Source organism: Cryptomeria japonica, chromosome 8 (assembly GCF_030272615.1).
Source record: "Cryptomeria japonica chromosome 8, Sugi_1.0, whole genome shotgun sequence".
NCBI classification, from domain to species: Eukaryota; Viridiplantae; Streptophyta; class Pinopsida; order Cupressales; family Cupressaceae; genus Cryptomeria; species Cryptomeria japonica.
The window spans coordinates 536,991,802-537,015,402 of record NC_081412.1 but is presented as its reverse complement, the minus strand read 5'-3'; the positions used below and the strand labels follow the sequence as shown (position 1 = coordinate 537,015,402).

Here is a 23,601-nt window from a genome sequence, read left to right as displayed (position 1 = left end):
ACGGACTGCTAAAAGAATAAGGTGAACTGCTGAAGGTTATATTTACTTTGATCTACTTTTGTATGTATTGATTCGATCTACTGTAATTGTCAGGTAATTCGATTGCCTTGGGAGAGAAGAGGAATCAAATTATATACCCGTGGATTGATGAAGCCAATCAACACGTCTCCTTCCAAGATTGGCTTCATATTAACAATCACGTCTTCTCATTAATCATTAATTATATGTTAACCAACATGTCTCCCAAGGTGTTAGATAATAATTAGTTAAGAATCATTTGCAACCGGTTTATAAAGTTGCTAAAATCAGAATGTAAAAAAATCCACAAGAACATGATATTTAAATCGGAGAACATAAATGTCTAAGGCCGATAGGCCACTAGGCATTTATGTTGGTCTAAAGGATCTGACATACGCTACATACATCAACGTTAACAAGGTGTTTGCAAGGGCCATATGGTTGATCAAATTTGCATAAGCTTTTGTATAAGTCATTCAAATTTTGTGGATAGCAAGGTTCATCATTGTGAGATCGTCACCTCATAATGATATTCACCATGGCTCATCCCAGAGGGTGAACACACAAGTACAAGAAAAATCATCACAGACTCTAACACGTGATGTTGTCATCTCGTCACACACATGACATCCACCATGACTCATCTCAGAGGGTGGATCCATCATGGTTCATCCCAGAGGGTGGAAATAAGGGCTTTCACCTTAAATCTCTCTCAAAAAAAAAATGCATTAGCAGGAGCTTACACTTTATACTTCTCTCTCAAAGGGAAGAATGCATTAGTATAAAATACAAATATAAATATATACATCAATGATGCTGAGGCTCAATCTCAGCTAGGGCTTCATTCTCCACCATACCAAGCTTCTCTCGAAAGTATACAAACTTTATCCGGGAGAGAGGCTTGGTGAGAATGTCTGCCATCTGCTCATCAGTACTAATGTATCTCAACTAAATAGCATTCCTTTCCACCATGTCTCTAACATAGTAATACTTGATCTCCACATGCTTTGTTTTGTCATGAAACACGGGATTGACAAACAACTTTACACAACTTTGATTATCACAATGGATAATTGTAGGCTCTAAGGATTTTCCAAACAATCTTGCAAGAAGCTTCCGGAGCCATACTGCTTCTTGTGCTCCCACACATGCTGCAATATACTCAGCCTCTGTAGAGCTTAGAGCCACTAAAGATTGTTTGCTGCTGCACCAAGAAATCACGGCAGAACCCAAACTAAAACAACAACCTGAGGCTCTCTTCCGATCAATCACACACCCTGCCCAATTAGAATCAGTGTATCCATGCAGCTTCAATTCCACATCAAAAGAATATCTCAGGCCATATCGAACTGTGTTGCGCAAGTATCTCAGAATATGTTTTGCTGCAACTAGATGTATTTGCTTTGGGTCACACATGAACTAGCTAAGTGCACTCAGTGCATAGCAAATATTTGGTCTAGTATTGACTAGGTACATCAAAGACCCAATCATCTGCCTAAATAGTGTAGAATCCACCACGTCAGTAATAGCTCCAACCTCTCTTAACTTATGCAAGTTGGTCTCCATAGGTGTGGACATGGATTTACAATCCATCATACCAAATCTCTTTAGAATGTCAATCGTGTACTTCCCTTGACTCAGAATGATCCTATCAGATTTCTGCCAAACTTCTAACCCAAGGAAGTAGTGCAATAAACCAAGATCCTTCATCTCAAATTCAGATGCTAACTCCTTCTTGAAAAAAGTTGTGTGAAAGTTTGAAAATCAATGTTTTGGATCACAACATGTGATCCATCAGCATGACACATCACATATTAGGATTTTGGACTAGAGATCAATGGATAGATTAATATAGTAAAGTACAAGATGTCCATTAGGTTTACCTTTAAAAAATGCTAGAATAGGAGTTTCAATTATTTAATTTTTGATATGCTAACTTGGAATTACGAAAATCACAATTTCTGAGGTGAGGGGTCCTTTAATTTGCCAACAATGGGCCTCCAAGAGTGGCTAGAACTCAAGTTTTCTTCTCTATTCAAAATTCAAGAATATTTCACCAATATTAACAACCCCTCATAAGAAATATTTGAAATAGGAACTCTCCACTACAACAACATGGTGAAAATAAAAACCGTGTTGATCAATAATCCATTGTAGTATGCAATCTAGTAATAGATAAGATGACGGCCGAGTATGTTTTCCTTATGCCTTGAAAGAATTTGCTATCATATTTCCAAATTTGTGTTTATTTTTTTTCATATTTGATATTGATAAGGAAATGCAGGATATTTTGTGTACTCAAGCCACGAGAATTTTTTTGAATAGAGAAAGTCTTCAAGAGGTTGAAGACATTCTTAACAAATTCAAATGTAGTATATAGGGATTAGAAAAATATTTCAGTACTTGAATAGAATCAAAAGGTGCAAGTTAGGTGGACAAGCTATTATTTACTCATGGGTGTAATGGAAGAGTTGGACATGATAAAGGAGTTGTTGGAAATTTTATGTAGATGGTGAAGGAGTGATGAGGGACCATTACAATGAGACCCAGTTTCAATAAGGATGCTCAATTTGTGATTGTGATACGTATGTTGACCACTCCACAATGTGTTGCTTCTTCTAAACTATTATTGAATAAGTTCTTTGCCATATTTGAAAATTGGCTCTGAGTTGTTTCTTAAGACGCATTATTATGGAAAGGTATTGGAAAAAATCACTAAGAAATGGCAGACCATAGAGTTTGAAGGAAGGTCTCAATATGTAGGCTTGGAGTACATTAGTGGAAAATAGTAAGTTGGAGAATGCTCCAAGACAACTAAAGAAAGACAAAATTTGCAAGGACAAAGAATCTAAGCCATTAGCTGAACAAAATCAACCTCATGAATTAATAACATCATTCTTTTTGTGAAATCTAATGATGCATAGTTTCAAAATTTATAGAGTAATCACACAACTTGTGAGTTTTTGTTGGAGTTGAGGAGCCTGCCCCTTGTAATGCCCCCTTTTTCCAAATGAGTAATCTATCGGAGATCGTTAGCCTATTTTATTCCCGTAGGCTAAGCTAGGTATTTTAAGGGAATAATTAATTAATTAAATTTTAAATAGTTCTGAGCTTCTTGAGATTATTTAAACTTAATTAATTAATCGCCAAACCTTGGTTATTTTAATAAAGTGACTTTGTTTTATGTCAATGGAAAATTTATGATGGGTAACTTTATGAGCATGAACATGAAAAAAAAGAATAAAAAAGAAGTAATTCTCTCAAAGATGAGATATAAAAGAGTTGTGAGCCAAAAAAAAATTCATTCTTGACTTGTTTTTTTCTTGGAGAGTTTCTTTGACAGCTAGTGCTTTTAGTTTAGCAAACCCTAGGATGAAAACCCTTGGGTTTTTGGTTATTTGGATGAAAACCCTTGGGTTTTTGGTTAATTGGATGAAAAATCATTTCAGCCAACCTTCGTGGATTCATATAGGATTCACAGGTGCATCTATTGGATTGGATTTCGATGTTTTGGGTGTGTGAAAGACATCTTCTTTGTAGGTTGAAGTTTTGATATTTTTCTAGAGGTATGTAGCCAAATGGAAATATTATCGTTTTCTCTGATTTTTGGATAAAGGTTTGTGTAATGTCCCTACTAGCTAGAGATCATTATCCTGCAAACATATTGTTAGAACACAACAAAAATATATACATAACTAATCTAATTTGCAATTAAAGTTCAATTATTCCATTAACACTAATTTCAATTCTTAAAAAGGATACGAGTGCAGCACTGGGACATGTCCTTAGGTGGCTGTGGGGCTCGCCTTCTTGGAACCCATTTTGGTTCCAAGCCATATCAGAAAATCGAAGGTTAATTCGATTCCTTTCTTTGATGTAATTTCTTACACCCAAGCCCTCTAGGAAATCGAAGGTTAATTCGATTCCTTTCTTACACCCAAGCCATCCAGGAAATCGAAGGTTAATTCGATTCTTGTTTTGGGTGTAATTTCTTACACCCAAGCCATCCAAGGAAGACCCTATGTCAATTCCTTGCCTTGGATGATGCATCTCATCATCCAAGTCCTCAGAGGGGACCGGCCAGATCCGTCTCTTCTTGGATGAACTTAGTCAATCAAGCCATATATATGCATATAGATATTCAGTATATATACTACCCTAGGGATTATCATAATCCCTCCCTTAGACTAAGGGAGTTTCCTCCCTATAGCCTCCAACATGTGATTACATTTATAATACATTTTTGCATTTTATTACCATTTTCCTATTCCATGATCCACATGTACATATTCCTGATTTAACATGTATTCCCCAACATATATAAAAATGATCATTAACCAATATTCACATTTATTCCTTAACATATATTCCTACTATTCATTGATATGTATTTACTACTTATGTTTATACGCATTCCTTAACATCTAAGAACCTTTCATTTACATATGTATTTAGATGTTCATTATTTATATTTATTAATATATATATTAACTATTCATTATGTTCATTAATATATATATTAAATATTATTACCTATATCTATTGATTCATACATTCTATGACCTCTTACCTGTCTGCACCCGCAGTCTGATCTCCAATCTGCTGTGCTGCAGTCCTCTTTTCTTCCCGCCTTCTCCCCTTCTCTCCCCCTTTTCCAAATGGATGGGATGTCTTTATATATGGTGGGATAGAATGTTCTAAGAGACACGTCTCTTGTCTCTTGGCAATTGTTGATTATTGCCCCCCCTTCAACGTTGCCTTATCTATCCTTAATTGCTCATTGGGAGACAGATCAATCATCAAACGATCGTTGCCATAAGATATCAAAAAGAATACCAACAACCTTCCAATACCTCCAACAAGTACGGACTGAAGGGAGATCTAATATCCACACCTCATTATCGCTATCAGAGAGAACATTAATTACCATCCTATAAGAGGGAGTTCGAATAAACAATACTGATGAAGAGAACATTAATTACCATCCTATAAGAGGGAGTTCGAATAAACAATACTGATGAAGGGAACTGACCATTTCATTGGTTAATTATTTACAGTATGATTTTATCAACTCTGATCGAACAATGATTAAATAATAATTGACAAATGATCATCGATTAGTAGCTTGTGGTAAGGGTGCAATGGATGTAAGAGCTATTATTATGACTACCTCTTCATTGGCTATGTCTTTGCCTTAACAGATCGGCTAGTATTAAGTCTCTAATATAATCGCATCCTTTCATGTATTGATAAATCGTGGGTGTGTGTGTGTTAATCATTTTATCACACCATTCCATTATTAAACTTATCGGGCTTGCCCCTTGATGTTTGACTTGTCTAAATAATCGCTGTAATATCTTTACTATAATAAGTTGCTGATGTGCCCTTTTAAACTGCTACGTGCAAACACATGGATCATTGTTCTTAATCGCTGAGTTTTATTAATGTTTGATCTTAATAATTGGTACTTTATAATACACGGAGCTTTCTGAAAGGTAGGTCCTATTACTGATTGTCCATTCATTGATAGTTTGTGATTACATTGAGGATATAAGTGCTGATCATTACAACTTAATGTTATAATATCGATTAGTTGAAAGAGATGAAAAATCAGTAGTTTAAACTATTTAATTTGTATTAGTTTTATCAACTTTTACATTACTGAATATCACTGTCTATTGTGAGGGAACAATCTCTGACAATGGCAGTTTATTTATATTTGATTTAATAATAATCTTTATTAACCATAGAGTCATCTTTAATGAGACTATAGTAATTGTTTTCTTCTTCCTATGTCTTTGTATGAGTTCCTTGATGCCTTATATTATATATAAAGGAGTTTTCCTTTAGTTGTTCGGTTCTAGAGTTCTAGTATCTAGATAGGGACGTTGCACTTGTTTATGGTTAAGAATAAATTATGATTATAATTTATAATATATAAATTATATTTATAATATAATATTAATTTATTTTTATTTGAATATTTCCGGAATATTATTAGATATTAATTAAATAACACATTCAATAAAAATTCAAATAGTAATTCGTTGTTATTATTATATTAATTAATAATAATAATTACTTCATTTAGGATATATATAACGATCAAGGAGGGGACATGACAGTTTGTCACTTTTGGGATATACCAAATGAATGCTAGGAAATGAGTCGGATGCCATAGACAAGGAAAGAATCAATATATTGCTGGGCGATGGATATATATAAGGAGGCTGGCGATTAGAAGTCACATTATTGGCTACCATACAAATGCACATGTTGGCATAGGACAAGGCATGCAAATAGAGGAGATTTGGATGGCTAGTGAAGTGTTTGCTGGCTGCTTATTCATTATGTGTTGAGAGCTGACTTTGGACGGGGACGTGGGTCATAGAAACCCACCTTTATGCTGGCCATGAATAACCTTTAGAAGGGCATTAGGAAGACTCAAAGGAGCAGCAGTGATTGAAAAGGGATGTGAGAGCTAGAATCCTTTGCCATAACAGTTTGGAGAAGTTGTGAGGAAGGAATAAGACAATTGTTGAAGCGAAGCCACTTGGGGTTGGGGTGATTGATACCCAACAAACATTGTATGCTCATATCTATTGATAAAAAAAGGTTAGGACAGTGATTAATTTGAGTTTTGTTTTTGTGAACAGCAAAAGTAAATTGGCTATTGTGTGATTTTGGAATGAAAGGATATGTTTGATGCATTGCTTTAAATTTTGAGTGATATTATGTTGGAAACTTGTTCAAAACTGTCAGGACCATTTAACAACACAATGCAAATCTGAAATCTCTCCAAAAGTATGCACACAAAATGCACATGCAAATATAGAATGAAAAGTGGTCAAATTTTGCCATAAAATTTTGGGTTAGAACATTGTTTCTTGCTAGCCTGTCAGGGGTGTTGCATATTGTTGGTTAGTTTCAATGTGAAAGATGAAGACGAATCAAGAACTCATGATGGAAATTTGGCAAGTCAGTCAAGAATATCAGAAGAATCTAACAACATTGTTAGAGCATATAAAGATGTTGATATCAGAAGAATCTAACAACATTGTTAGAGCATATAAAGATGTTGAAACCTCACTTATTAGTCGGAAGGATAGGGAATTCATGGTGCATAGCAAAAAAATAATTTTCTAATGTATTTTATTATCTTTTCATTCTCCTCAAAAGGGTGCCCACTTTAAGTCACTATGTTTTATTGTTTCCAACTCCACTTGGAGTGGTGTCCAAGGAAAGTGACTTTATTATAAAATCATTTTCATAACTTTATAAATATAGCTTTTAGAGTCACCTTTAAATATAATTTGCAATATTACAAATAACCTCAAAATGCAATGAACTCCACTCTCTCTCACCTAAGACGTCCATACTCTCTCTCTAATATATTAGGTGACTGTTGATGTGGCTAAAATCGTATTGCTACAACTCTATCCGGTCAATGCTAAATAGAATGTTCTCCCTGAGTATCCTATTGTCTCTTGTGTAAGGAATCCCTAATGCTGTTTTAGTTGATCAAAGGGGACAACCTGAAGGTTCCAAATGTCAGTTCATGACTGTAGGATAACTCAGTGGTTTGATGTGTTTTGCTGGGAACACAAGGGGCCTTACGTTTGCAACAAGCTGGTTTGTATCCTAAGATGTTGCGGGAAAAATAAATGGAAAAGGATAGGGTTAAGACACCTAAAATTAACAAGACTGGTGTGCGAGTAGACGGATTCGACATAAACAATCCCTGCTTGGCCATAATAACTCACAACCTCGCAAGAACGGTGCAATCTTCATGGGAGACTTTGAAGATTTTCAGATTGCAGGTGCATGCCTAAACACCCAATTCTGGCGCAGCTTAGACGGACACCTGCAATTGAACTAAGCATGATTTTAAAGGCTCAGACTAACCATACACAGGGATACACAATCAGCATATCCCCAATGGTATGAACCTGATTCCATTAAATACCTGCACATCAGAAAGGATATATCTAAACCTGCCGAAGGAAACCATGCAAACAAAAGAAAAACACGATAACAAACACCATACTTCAATGTTCATATATTGATTTTGGCTGTCATTACAAAAAATTCTGCAGCAGTTCTATGCTACTCCTAACTACTAAATTCTGACCTTCTAACAACTTAATTAGAATCTAACCTTCTACAAAAACTCTAACCCTTTACAATGAGAGGCATCTTGCCTTTTATAGATTTTACAAATTGAACTAGAGGCCAAGATTGACTGCATCCAATAGTCCTGATCTGCCTTCTAGAACTTGGCAGCTTTAACCCATGCCTATTTAATCCTCAGTTATCCTCCCAACCACTTTTCCAACTACCTACAACTGTTTGGCATCAATTCGGGTCAATCCGGTAGTTGGACATAACTGTCTTGTGTTCCTTTGTTTTAAAATATCTTGAACAGGACCCATAGGCAATTCTTTATATTAGACAATTTAGTTTTGCAACTGATCTTTTGGAATTAATTCCAGCTGTGTATTTTTTAGAATGCATATTTTGCAGCATTCTGAATGTTCTTTGTCTTCGGTCTTGAGGGTGGATCTCAACTCTGTGGTTGGTGGTGGCGCGTTTCCCCATACTTAATTGCTTTGGCCTTGCACTTTGTGGCACGTTCTTCATTCGCAGTGCCTGAGATTGCCATTTTAATCTTGTGCTTTGCATCTTCGCTTTCGGCTTTGATCGCGATTAGGTCTTCAATCTGAGCTTTTTAGGTTCTCTCTTGGCTCTTTCAGCGACGCTGTCAATCTGCAAACAATCAATTTCAATCCTGAATTAACCATTTAAAAAAATTAAAAAAATTAATTTAACAAATATTAAATCCATTTTAGGCAACGTCGAGCTTTGTTGTTTAAATGCCCCCTCTCCAATAGTGAAAAATTCGATCCTTGCTCATTGGATGAGTGAACCTCCTCTGTGTGATTTTGCTTTGATTCTGTCACTTGACTTGGAATGTGCGAGTTTTGTTCTAAATTCCAATTGCCCTTTACCAAACACCAAGACTTGGCGGTTTGGCGCAAATTTCGTTTTAAATGCCTTTTCATTCCGAATAAAACCTCGGCCATTTTGGATGACTCGCGCGATCTTATGCCTTTGCCCTTAGCAATTTTGGGCCTCTGAAAAATTTGGCCATTTTTGGTGCTCTGAGCGATTTTGGCATTTTGAGTTAGAACACCTTGGGTGAAGTTTGGGCTTTGGATTTTTGGCTTTTTAGACCGAATCGCATGACTTGGATCACTTTTTCATTTTCGGCTTATTGAGCCGATTTGCGTGATTTTGAACTTTCTTATTTTCGGCATGAGAGGTGGTTTGGCGCGACTCTGTAGCTTCTATCATTTTCGGCTCAATGAAGATCCCTCTGTGTGATTTGAACTTTTTCGGCTAATAGGCTATATTCGTGTGATTCTGGCTTATTGCTCATTTTCGGCTGAATGAAGGTGAACTTGCAAACTTTAGCTTGTTTTCACCTTTTTCGGCTGATGAGCCGATATTGTGAACTTTGACTTGTTTTTGTTTTTTGGCCCTTTAAGTGACTTTACGCGACTTTTAGATGGTCTTCTTTTCGGCTCGATGAGGTCTTTTGTGTAAATTTACCCCCTTTCGGCCTTTTTGGTTATTTTGTGAACTTGTCTCCTTTAAATTTTTGGCTTCTCAAGCCTATATTGTGCGATTCTAGTCTTTTGGTTTTGAGCAAAAAGAATTGGGCTATCAAGCCCTTTTTGCACGATTTAAATTCTTCGGCCATATGAGTGAAAAGGTGCAATTTTGGGCTTAACTCGAGCTCAGCGATTTCATGAAAGACGTATATTTTTCTTTCCTTATCCCTTGGACGCCTTCAAGTGAAACTCGGGCATTGCCATTAAAATGCGCGATTTCTTTTTGTCTTGCAAAATTGCGTAGACATAGGCCAAATTTTGAACACCCCTCGAATCTCTTATTTTTGTCATGCGAGGGTTGCAGGAGAGGGGGTCCCCTGTCAAAGATTGGAAGGGTGTGCGATTCGCACAACAGTGACGTATCATAATGTTCACTTTTAATGTCCGCTATATAAGAAATATATTATTAACTTAACAACGTTTTTGCAATATCATAAAATAATGCTTTGATACCTCCTGATCCACTCAATTATGTTGTCTGAACCTTGAGAGAATCAACCCAACATGGGTCCTTTGTCCATCCTTTTTGTCTATGAGGACTTGGCGATAGACTAACACTGATTGGCCGATGCTATCTAAGAAGGGGACATTACAGTGCAACATGAAATGGTATGGCATTAGCATAGAAAACTTTGACAATTAAACTATTAGCTACATCTCATGGCTGCATGTTAAACGTGCTTGCAACACTAGTGGACCTTTTCTTTCCCTTCGACTCTCAACTGTAGTCTTAGCATCAACGCTAGACAATGACGCACTAGGCTGCAAAGACTTCATTGGTTCCTTTTTTTGGCTTTACCCTTCATGTGCAACCTAGTCAACTTGGCCTTTTGAGCTAAGGATATGGTTGTACAAAATTTTAACCCTTGACAAGGTAAGCTTATAAGATGGGAGTAAACTCTCATGTAATTGCCCCTATATTGCTCCTTGCAAATATGACACAAGCATACTCTGCTCTCCCTTGAATTTTTTTTCTTAACATCTATAACTTTTGCAAATTGTAGATAAGGTCTTTTTGGGTTAAATGGCCACTTTGCATAATCTTTCGAAAGTCTAGAAGGGTATTGAAATGGATTGCTTGAAACAATTACACTCCTTGAAGAACTTCCATCAGCATGGCATGCTTGTTCAATTTCAATTTCTTGGATTTCACTACCCTCATTGCTACTACTACTGCTCATTGTTTTTAAATTTGTTTGCTTGAGAATGTGAATGATAGCTGCAAATGCAAACATAGAACACAAACAAGCAAAAAAAACCCTCCTAGGTATTTGAAATTTTTAACAAAAACAAAAAAATGCAAAAGAATTTATAAAAATAAACAAAATATAACAAATTTACCTCAAACGATGGAGACTTGATATTCTTTTGCCCTTTGCTAACTTTTCTTTGCTTCTTTCACTTGGTTTCTTCCATCTATGTTCATTCTCTTTTTTCTCTTCATACTTAAGAAAATGACACCGATGAGCTCTTTTTTGTTTTGTTTTGGATGTTATAACAATGTTTTTAGGTTGAGGTTTTGGGCTCTCAGACCCCTTTATTTTCCATGCCTAGTGTGTTCTTTTAAAATCTTGCTGTGTTGTAGGGTATGGCTAGCCTTTACCAGTCGTTTCTTGCATTTTTATCAAACGTCCTTAGGATGTTTACAATTTTTTTTGGTTTTTGGTGGCAGGCTTCTGACTTATCCCCATGTCCCTATGATGTTTCCAAGCTTGGACGACCCCAGACATGTCCTTGGGTAACATAGATAAAAATAATTAACAAAAGAATTTCATAAATGTTAAGCAATCAAATGAATTGCTAATGAGGAGCTAGTACAGTTTAGGGATCAGCGGCTGGTCCTACCTCATACCAAATGCTTATCAAAATAGCAGACGCAATAATGAACTACAATGGACCAAAGCTTGATTAAATTGGAAACTTTGAAGCCGATAGATGAATACAACAAATCAAAGGAACAATGCTGAAGGCTTGATAGACTTAGAATATGAAGCTGATAAAATAAAAAATCTCTCAACCTTTGATAAAACCAACTTTGACATCAAAGAGAATATTACCAACAATCTCACTCTGATCTAAACAACCTCTGACAATGTTTTGAATAATCTTGCCCTTGCAGCAATTCCACTTTGCTTGATAAAAATATACTCAGGTATCAATAACTAATCTTACTGTTTCTTGAGCAAAACAACCTTGACATAACAACCTTTGACATCAATACATCAACAACCTTTGACATAGCAACCTTTGACATCAATGACAACATTTCCAATAGATAGATTACAATACATGGATGATATATGCTTGAAAGGACATGCCATGTTAAGGTGATAGCTTGTATCTTCTAATAGGGACCATTAATAATGAATCAGGCTTAATATGGTCAATAAACCCCACTCTTACTATATATTATCTTTCTTTGTCTTTCCACTAAACGTAGAAGTACAATAATTCTCAAATGGATGTAACTACACATTTCACCTAGTTTTTTCTTACTATATTTGTTGTTTTCTTAATTAATTTTTTTGAAATTCAAATGCAGGAAAAGATACCTTAGTTGCTACTAGCTTTGTAGTTTTTGTAGTGCTTTCATTTGTTAAATCATGCACTTTGTCAAAAAATTCTGTCCCCATGGACATTCTCTATGTTATTTATATGTAAACTATAGATTATGACTTTTTACTTAAATTATTTCCCAATTGACATTTTTATAGCTAGATTATGGCTTTTTACTGCCTTATTTCGAATCCATGGAGTAAAAGAACATCTTTGGATTATGGGTTTTTACTGAATCATGTACAATTCATGAAATAAAAGAACATTGAATGCAAATAACTTTACTACACAGGGAAATTTGTTTAAATTTAAAAAGATTGGTAAAATGAGTTTATTATGCAAGTTTTTGAATTTTTTTTAGTACTTGCAGTTCCCTCCACGAGTTGTTTTGGTTGGCGATGTAATACGTTTGGACGATGATAAGGTAAAAACTACTTGCTTTTATAGTAAATGACACCTTGTTGAAGTGCATATTTCAGATTATGCAATCATTCTAAGAAATGGTTATATCTTTGTAATACATTTTTATCCTTTCAAATCTTCTTTGTTTTCTTAGCGTTTCTTGTAAAGGATTCATATTTTGGGAGTATCACACTACAAGTTTTCTATTTATTGTATGGTTGATGGTGTTCTATAGTCTCTAGACTTTGATATTTTGAGGAGTCATTGTTATTCCTTTATCTGGTAGAACTTGTTCTTGTTTTTGGAGAGGTCACATTTTGAGAGTTTCCAATAGAGTTTCTGGATACTTCCCCTCCTTTGTGTAGGTACATGTATCTATGTGTCTCAGACAGATGACACATATACACTATTTATGGATATAGCATGGATGCTATCTATATGTATCCATATACAAAGCTATATTTCAATTGAATCTGATATGTCTGGAAATGTTACCTAACTGCCCAATGTTGTATCATGTTTAGGGTTTATGAAAAACATTCAAAATTTGCAAAAGAATAAAATAAAATATTTTAGATACACACATAATTACATCAGTAAAGGTACAAATATAATATAACAATAAACATTATAAATTAAAATATTTGTGATGTTATCTGCTATAACATTAAATGTATAAATAATTGAATATATGTATAATTTTATAATTGTTGTATCTAGTGGTATACATATTAATAGGTCCTAAAAATTTACTATATCCATATTTTATGCCATATCATGTTCAATACTAATTTTTTCCATGAAATGTTGGTTTCAGGCATAGTTTTAAAACTAGTGGGACTTGCCACGGACTCGCCAAGACTCGCGAGTCCATTGGTGGGCCGAGTTGACTCGCCAAGGACTCGCAAGCCGAGTCCTTCCCAAGGTCTCGCGAGTTTCTTGAGTGGTGAGTTGAGTCCATTGGTGGGCCGGGTTGACTCGCCAAGGACTCGCAAGCCGAGTCCTTTCCAAGGACTCGCGAGTTTCTTGAGTGGACTCGTGCGAGTCTTTCACTCGGACTCACAAGTCTTTCACTTGGACTCGCGCCATTCACTGAACACGCCCAGCCACGATTTTAAGTGCTTTTTTTTTACTTTTTTCACTCATTTGGCATTGTTGGTTTCTGAAAACAGGTTTGTAGGGTTTGAAGGAGGAGAGGAAACAAGATTAAAACCACCTCATTCTCTTCATCAAAATATATACATGAAATATAACATTTAAGTATAAGTCATACTTTAAGTTATATTTCATGTATATATTGGCAGGATGTTTGAGAGTGGTTTTAGATCTCTAGGAGTTATAATACAAATTCTAGGTTTTAGAAGATCTTTTAAATTTCCAGACTTAGTCAAGTTTTAGTAATTAGTAGGCTCCTATTAGCATTCTCTCACTCTCTCTATGTCACTCACTTTATCTGCTTCGAATTTTAGACCTATCTATCTCCCAATCACTCTTGCTCTATCCCCTCTCTCTACCACTCGTTATCTTATTCTCTCATCTCTCTCTCAAGATCTAGACCTATCTCTCTACCCCTCTCTCTCACCCTCAGACCCCAGTAAGTGGTGCTACCCTCAAGCTAATTTTGGCGAGCTGGGGAACCCACATCAGACTCCTAGAACTAGACCCTATAGTTCTATCTCTCCCTTGGTTTTCACTTGAGCTGGAAAGAGGAAGATGTAGTCTTCTATTTAGTTTTTTTATTGTTGTTTTTCACATTTGGACATATCATTATATGTAATTTTGTAAACATTGACAAACTTATGCTGCTATTATACATTTTAAAGTTTGAAACTAGGAGTATGAATGATGAAATTTCAAATATTGAGTGTTTGTAGATCATATGACATGTGTAATGTTTCAATTATGGCTCTTATGTTCTCGAAATGCATTAATTTCTTTATGTTTTTTGTAAAACTACGGTTTTTTTTTGCCGAGTCCTTGCCAAGTCTTTCGTGAGTCTTTCACGAGTCTGAGTCCGAGTCCAATTTTTTGTCTTGCCGAGTCCGTGGCGAGTCCGAGTTTAAAAACTTTGGTTTCAGGTATAGTCTCTTTTTGTAAACATCTTACAATACTATTGCATTGTATTTCTTTTGATATTTTTTCTTGTCAATATTATGAGTTTTGATGAGTACATGATTATATTGAGAGGGGGAGAGGGGTGAATCAGTATAATATAATCTTTTACTTTTTCAACTTAGCAATCACAATATCAATAACAAGGACATAAGAAGAACACACAATTTACTTGGAAACCCTAATGGGAGAAAACACCGGCAAAATGCTGCTTATATAAAACTGTTTTACAAATATTGCAGACAGCAACTCATAGGAGACACCAATCACCTCTTAAATGATTTGTAGGCGGCAACCGACTGGAGACACCAATCATCACAATTCGTAGGCACCAACCTATTAGAGATGCCAACCCCCACTGCTAAGTACCAACTTAATGAGAGACCAACCTCTCCTTTAGGAAACACCAACTCCCAAAACAAAGTTCCACCTTGAGTGTAGTTTCTTCAACGGATGATGGGCAACTCAATCTTTCAACTCATCGACTTCTTTTCACAGATCTGTGTATAATATTCTTCTGTCCCTTTTTGTATTTTGCTTCTTCAATGGATGATGGTTATATATGCATTTCTCATAAATTTGATGCAATCTCTTTCATTTACTTTTCTTCTTTAGATCTACATGTACTCCCCTTTACAAATTTTTCTTCTATTAAACGATAATATTTCTTCATACAAATCTGCCTTGAATGTATATACCTCTATTTGAATGGGAATTAAACAAACCATTAAATATTGCCTTATATATGTGTGTGTTTGTGTGTCTGTGTGTGTGTGCGTGCGTGCGTGCGCGTGTCTGTGTGTGTGTGCGCGCGCGCGCGCGCACGTGTGTATTTGAATAAAGTTTAACAAAGGATTAGTAATTAAAAGACAATTATTTACAAAGGTGATGTCTTGTATATATGTATAATTTTATAACCATTAAATTTTGTCTAGAATATATATATAAAATTACTAATCCTTTGCTAACCTTTATTCAAATATTGCCCTTTAAAAACATGTGATCGCTGCCTTGTTATTTACTTGCCAGTATTATTAATATCAATTGCGGCCTTTAGTATATCAATTACTGATCATTATTATTGCCTATTCTTTATGAATAGCTGCTTTATGTTAATTTCTTCTGTATAAATGGTGCTCTGTTCCTTAATTAAATTCACTGCCATCTAACAAATGCATGCTGCCGTTGGATTTTAATTACTCCTTTAAAATATGATCAAATGACTTGAGTGAATTAAAATATATTTATACATCTGTGTTTCATCTTTTTGTTTTTCGTGAAGTCAGTGAGCATTTGCATTTTAAATTTATAACTTCAAAATGCTAAGTGAGTGCTCAAGTATGAAAGAGTCGTCCAGCCCCATGAAAGTCCATTTGAATTTGACTTGCCAATAAGAAATGGGGTCGGCATGTATTCATAAACTTTTCTTTAATTACTTTCAAATAATACGATCTGCCCCTTGGATAATGGATATTATGTTTCTTTATATGATGTTTATTAGTATAATAAACTTCTTGCAAGTAGACACAACTGTAGGTTATCTTGAAAGACCTCCATCTCATCCAATGTACAATGTCTTGATTATGATCAATGTATTTCTGTTTCTCTGCAGGATTTGTATCACCCATTTCTTACAATCATCTTATGCCACCCATTAAATCATCACGACATTAATCCCAGATGCATGAAGATTGTATGTGAAATGGATGAAAATAACAATGGTTAAATGTATGACAAAATGTTAAAGAAACAGTTGTAAATTCACCAACAGAAGAATTCATAGCATAAATAAATACATCTGATTCATAGACTAGTCATACACCCTTTATTTATTTCTTTTACAGTGGATGAGTTAAAAATTCTTTCCCTTTGTACAAAATGAGAAACCTCAGTCTTCTCTTCCAGAGATTCTCTCCCTTTCCCCAAAATTGAATAACACCCCCGTGTAATGGAAAATTTTCAATAAATAATCAGGGGAGACTTTCAGTTCTCGTAGTTGACTCTTTTTAAAGTTTGGGAGTTTATAAAATTCTATAAAATAAATTACAAAGTAACTCCCATGCACATAATATTTAACTCATTAATGAGTAAAAACATTGTGACTATGAACTTTATAATAATATACTCATGAAATTTACAGGTGAATGATCGTCACTGCATCATGTTAAGGGGTTTGTATATGTTGGTTATAAGTACACCTGTAACTGACTAAAATATCTCTTCCAACACCTTTGCAATCGATAACCTATAATCATGCATCTATCACAGATCGGATTTCATGATTAAATTGATATTGTGAGGTCCTTTGGATTCAAGAAAATTTCTATTCTGTCCAATTCAAGTGGCATGCAATGTTATAGACAATTGCTTAATGGGGTATTCTTTTCTAGTGTCACCAGAATGGTATGAATTTTCTAGGCTCCCATCATGGGAAACAATATCTTCTACATCTGTAGATTTTTCCCTTCCAATTGCAAGGTGATGAAGAAGTCTATCAGTTGAGAGAATAATTGTGTTCGGTGCAGAGTTTAATCACTGTCCACAACTTGCAACAGGAGTTAAAGTTTTCATATCTTCAATGGAATCACACACACCATTACTTTCTATCTGAGTATCTCAAAATTCATGGCTGCCATATAGCATACTGAACCCTGAAACATTGATATCATCATTGCCACCAAATAACTTGCAATCTGACCGATATTCACTTGTAATTGAAACATTGAAATTGGTGGAATCACTCAGCACAAGGCTTTTATAATGTTGATTTACATCCTCAATCCTGGGAGATGTAGGTAGTGTTATATTAAAAAACCCACTTGCAATATCTCCATCAATTTATTCTTTTAACATATTAATTTATTGATGTAGAGCAGATAGTCCGCCTTTTAGTGCATTTACACAATTGCCCTGATTTATGAGAAACTCCCTAAGATTGGTGCTTGTTTCTGCTTCTAGTTCAAGATCCTTGGAATCTTGAATCACTTTGGCCATCATTGATTACTTCAATGTAAGAGCTTTTCTTGTAGTTTCTTCCTTTTTCATTTTGTCCTCTAAGGCGGCTTTCCTTTGTTTTCTAGTAGCACTATATCTTGGTTGCAAAACTACACACATCTCATCAATCATACGAAATGCTGAATCTTTTTCAGGTGTTAATGTGCTATAGCAGACTGAAATTCTCGTGCCTTTGTAGCTAGAATTGCTCTCTCACCGTATACCTTTCCTGAATGCATATGGTTGGTTTATTTTGCCCTTGCTAATGTTTTTCTTAACTCTACCTCGGCAAAAACCTCCGTGCCTCCTTTTGCTGCTTCTTCCTTGTCATGATGAGTTGTTGCCTCTTTGAAGTGTCTTTGTCCAGAGGGAGTGAATTAATTCCATACCTTACATCAATGCTTCCTTGTTTTTCCCGTTTTGTGACCTTCCATAACCCTTTGTCAACCATTGAGGATACGATAAATTGGCAAACAGCTTGTATGCCCATCTACCTTCTTCATTGCTATGTTTGGATGTTTGCACTTAGTTTGGCCGGTCCTTTCATCCAAGGTTTGCAACTTTTAAGAGCATCTGTAGTTTTCTGTTTTCTTGCTCCAACTACCAAATGTGCTGCTTTTCACGAGCATCATCTTCATGTCTTTTCGCTAAGATTCGATGATCATTCTGCAGGCAACTGAATTAGTTTGAAGAGTTCATCCAAGCCATCGAGATTTAAGTATACATTGTGTAGTAGATCATACTTGCACGAGTCATAAACCTCTGGAATCTGTGTGATGTCAAGCCGGTCTCGTCTTTCATTGTATAGGTCTCTCTCTAGCTTCTTCCATTGTGCAAACATTAATAGGGATCCTTAATTGCCACATGGCAATCCAATAGAAATTCAGTTGACATCCAAATCGGAAGTAATTGTCTTTTAATATCTAAAAGACCCTAGTAGGAGACATCTATACATGATCCTTGTTTGAAGTATATACTTCTAAATCATGGTTGTTTGCCTCACTGGGCAAACAGAAAGAGTACAGAAGTAACACAGAAATAAACAGTGCAACATGAATGGAAGAATAAGCTTTCCATTAATAACTCAGAGTGTATACAAGGTTCATAGTATTATCTCCTGTCAATGACACACCCTTCAATACCCGCAGGTAGCACAATATATAACAGCTGAAGGGGTGCGACACAACCGTCGCGACTCCAACTACCTACCCGTCGGCTAACTAACTACTAACAAATGACATTACTACCAAAACATAAGATACACATATTTCCCGACCACAATGGTGATATGTACTATCCAGGTGTATCAATTTGGTCATTGCGCAACAAAAGCCTTTTCAACCATCCATTTTTGTGCCTATGCTGTAATTGTGGCATTCAAGGAACCAAAACATATGTCGAGCATTTTAGTGGTTTTCACAACCACTTTGGACGTGCTTGTTGGTTTCAAAACTATTTAAAAGCACTTATGAGTTTTAAAATTTGTCTTCATCTTTGTCTTACGAGATGCAAAGAATATGTCGGCCCATTAAATGGTTCTTACAACCATTATAAGTGCCAATGGAATTTTTAAACCTCCTTGCAAAATTTTCATTTTTGTTTTGCTTCAAAAACATGTGTGAGGATTTTGGGTGGTTGTGACAACCTTATTGGATGTTGACGAGGTTGTCAAATTGTCAGGCTTTGATGAGTTTTTCTAACCTTTATAAATTTTGAAAACAATTTTTTTTTTGAAACTGAAAAAAGATTTTTGGAGCATTTAAAGCCCTGATTAACGCTTAGAACTTAATAATGATGACTCCAGTGGGAATTTGGAAATTTGATAACTCTTGACTAGAGACTTATGTTTCCATGAAAATTTAGCTAGAAGATGAATAACAACTCTAGAGTAAAACCCATCAATTAATTTTGCTTCAAGTATCCAAGGTCCATGTTTTGACTGGTTTGTAAACTACTTTGCAAAAAATGGAAACTTTAAAATCTTTGAATCGGTAAGGCATTTGGACATGAAAATTTTCCATAATATTGTTGTTAATGCCAGGAACACCCCTATGAAAGGATTCTATACCATCCCTTATAGATCTTCAAATTCGATTGTTTCCTTGATTTGATGAACTAAACCATGTAGTGGCCTCTAGGGCCATGATTGGAAAAGATAATTAATTTGTTTCAAGCATTTAATTGGCATGAGGGGTTTAGGTCACGGTGTCATGATATCTAGAAAGCACAAGAAAAGTTTAATATTGGGTAACACTAATCAATTTTCTTCTATAAAGCATTGGGAATGATAGAGAAAAATTGTTTCATTTCAATAACTCTACATTACACAATATCTAAAAAGTTATTAGTAAGCCTTGTAACACCTCAAAGTCTCTATGGGCTTTTGAAATAACAAAGCCTTGACTTTGAACATAGGAGAGAGGTTTCTGATCTTGTGATACTACAAACATTTTACATATTCAAATCCAGTTGTAGTCTGCATAAAATGCCTATTGTTATGTTTGATAATATTTGTTATCTGCCAATGTATTAATTGTTTGTATTAAGTGGGTTGTCACTCTTGGGTAGTTAATGTGTCGGTTGGTTGATGGTTGTGTACCTCTCGGCAGCTTGTTGTGCTCATTGCACACATACCCTGCTTCACAAGGGACCCTGTTCGTTTTTTTAGTCTGCCCGAGAAGTATCCAGACTCTTCAGACCATTACCTCCAGAGTTCTTCAAATAGTCTTCAAAAGTCGAAAATCTCCCAGGCCTTCTGAGAAAGGACCACACAATGTGTTGAAGAGGCCCGAGGTTTTACTAGAAAGCTAGGGCGAATTTGCGTAATCGCCTCTGTAATCCCGAGTTTGGCATGAAGAAACATTTAAAACCAAGTTGCTTAAAATGGAATTGCGCAATGCCGAGTTTCAACCACAAATTTCAGAGAGTGATTCAAAGGCAAACTTCGCCCACTTCAACAAAAATACCCGAAATTCCTTTTTTATCAAAGGGCATGCAAAAGCCATAAATCACACAATGTTCTTCAAAGGGCGAAAGTATTGAGTCAAGTTAGATATCACGTAGTTTTCCTTTGGAGACCGAGTATCATCTAAACCTAAGTTAGTGATTTTCATTGACAAGTAGGGGAGCGATATGAAGTAAAAAAAGGAATTCGCAAAACACAATGATCGCACATCTCTATTAAAAAGCCCCAATTTCACTTTGGTCGTTTTTGCAAGCCAAATAAAATTCGCTCATTTTCATTTCAAAGCCCGATTTTAGCATATGTAAAAGGGCGAATTCTATAAGCAAAGTTCGGCATTATTATTGGTTTTGCAAAGAATTCAAAAATTGCTCAAAACCTTCAAAAAACCCGAAGTCACCTTTGGGCCGGGTTTGCAAACAAAGAGAGAGACATTTAAAAGAAAACTCGACCCTTTCTCTTATTTTGTGCGAAATAAACAAGTTCGCCTATTTCCTTGAAACTCGCACACTTTGTTGAAAAATAGCGAATTCCAAGCTAGAGGGGCAAATTTTCATTAAACATGAAATAGGCGTTAAAGTTAGCACGGACCAAAATTGCACATTTTGTGCAAAAAGACCGAGTTTCATTAAACAAGAGGGGGGCGTCTAAAATAATAATAAAAAAAATAAAAATCGCCCAAAACAATTAAAAAGGCCAAATTTTATAGCAATGCGAGTTAGGCATTTGAAACTAAAAGACAAAATCACACAAAACATGTGGAGTTCGCGAATTTCATGAAAGAGAACAAGTCAAAAATCACACCTTTTCAATTGAAAAGCTCGAAGTTAAAACAAAACACTTAAAGAGGATAAGTCGTGCAATATAGAGAAAAGATTTGAGTTTCACTAATCAAAGGTGAAAGGGCGAAAAAGAAAACAAAGTCTTGCATTTTATTTCAGAGGGCCGAATTTCGCCCTTAGTCGCCTAAGTGAGTGCAAATGAAAATAGAGGGGGGTTTTGAAATGATGGGCAACTTTTCACAAAACGCCTAAAGGGGCCGAGTTCTCTTCAACAAAGGACATTTAAAAGCTAAATTTAATATTTGTTGAAATAATTTATTTCATTTTGCGAGTCGAGATTGGTTGTTTGCAGATCGATGTCGACCTGAAGCTCAAATCGGAGACCTGATCGCAATCAAAGCCTAAAGAGAAAGGATGCATAAGCTTAGGATCAAAACGACAGTCCCAGGCGCGGCCAATGAAGAGCGCACCGCAGAGCGTAAAATGAAGCACGGAGAAGCGCACCACCACTAAGCGACAAGTTGAAGTCCCAGCAAGATTGAAGAGAAAAGAGCACACAGAATGCTACAAATATGCATTCTCAGAAATGCACAGCTGGAATTAATTCCAGAAAGACAGTTTGTAAAAATTGAAATTGTTTAATATACATGACTACCTGTGGGCCCCGTTTAATGAATTTAAAGTAAAGGGGGACATAGGTTAGTTATTTCCAACTACCAATTGACCGAATTGATGCCAAACAGTTGCAGGTGGTTGAGAAAGTGGTTGGGAGGATAACTTAGGAGTTAATAGGCATGGGTTAAAGCTGCCAGGTTTCTAGAAGGCAGATCAGGGCCCTTGGATGTAGTTCATCTTGGTCTTTGATTCAATTTGTAAAATCTATAAAAGGCTGGATGCGTCTCATTGTAAAGGGTTAGAACATGTTAGATTTCAGTACTTAGTGTTTTAGGAGTTAGATGCAGTTTTTCAAATTAGGATTAGCATAGAACTGCTGCAAAAATTGTTGTAATGGCAGCTGAAGCAAATATATGAACATTGAATATGGTGTTTGTTGTCTTTGTTTTCTTCTGTTTGCATGGTTTCCCTTCAGTTGGTTAGTTAGAGTTCAATGATTTTAATATTGAAGTATGAGGCCATTTGATGCATTTCAGGTTCATACCATTGGGGGCTTGCTGATTGTACGCCACCGTGCATGGTTAGTCTGAACCTTACCCGTGCTTAGTTCAATCATATGTATTCGTTTTAGGCTGCGCCAGAATTGGGTGCCTAGATGAGTATCTCCGGTCTGAAAATCCATTTAACCTTTGGAGCTTCCACCGTGCTTGTCGAGTTGTGAAGGTGTCTGGCGAAACACGAACTGGTTTATCGAAATTTGTCTACCGGCAACACTAGTAATTCCTATCATTGCACTTAGCATCCCTAAACCCTTCCCTTTTGATTTTATTTCCTAGTCTGAGAATCCCAGCATTGTTAGATGCGGACCAACTTGTTGTAAACGTAAGGCCCCTTGTGTTCCCAACAAAACACATCAAACCGTTGAGCTATCCCGTAGTCATGACCTGACATTTGGAACCTTGAGGTTGTCCCCTCTGATCAACTAAAACAACATTTTGGATTCCTTATACAAGAGAGGATAGAACACTCAGCAAGAACATTCTATTCTGCGTTGGCCGAAGAGAGTTGGTTATCCGACTTTAGTCACGTCAACACAACCGTCGGGTCCTTTAAATATGTTGTGTACTGCCAAGGAAGGTAGTATGGTATAGTTGGGTGAATTGTAATCCTTGGCCGACCATCTCTGGTCTTCTTCTTTGTAATAGCTGCGTGTGTGAACAAAGATATATTTTACTACTGTGTCTAGTATGCATTGTCATGTACATTATTATTTCCTGTATTTAATTTATCAGATATACCAGCAAACATTTTGGCGTCGTTGCCTTAAAAGGAATTGGGTCAGCCTCGAGCGATTCATGTCCGTAGACCCCAATAAAGGTGAGAAGAGGCCACAGAGTGGTCAAGACCAAGTGATTAGGTGATTCGCCGACCCTCGGGCGGAGGAAGCATAGGGACGAGTTAGAGCCTGGAAATATCCAGAGTGTTG

The 23,601-nt window shown here is 36.0% G+C and overlaps 1 protein-coding gene across 8 annotated transcripts in view; it reads left to right on the top strand.

Annotated features, from left to right (window-relative positions):
- The window catches only part of LOC131027668 (uncharacterized), a 279,605-nt gene that overhangs the window by 130,561 nt on the left and 125,443 nt on the right, over positions 1-23,601 (top strand). For 6 of the 8 annotated variants that reach the window (XM_059209613.1, XM_057957741.2, XM_057957746.2 and 3 more), the window contains one exon: positions 12,610-12,672. In XM_059209613.1, the coding sequence (XP_059065596.1) occupies positions 12,610-12,672 (63 nt within the window). The remainder of the gene's footprint in view (positions 1-12,609; positions 12,673-23,601) is intronic. The other 2 variants (XM_057957742.2, XM_057957748.2) reach the window with 1 other exon arrangement.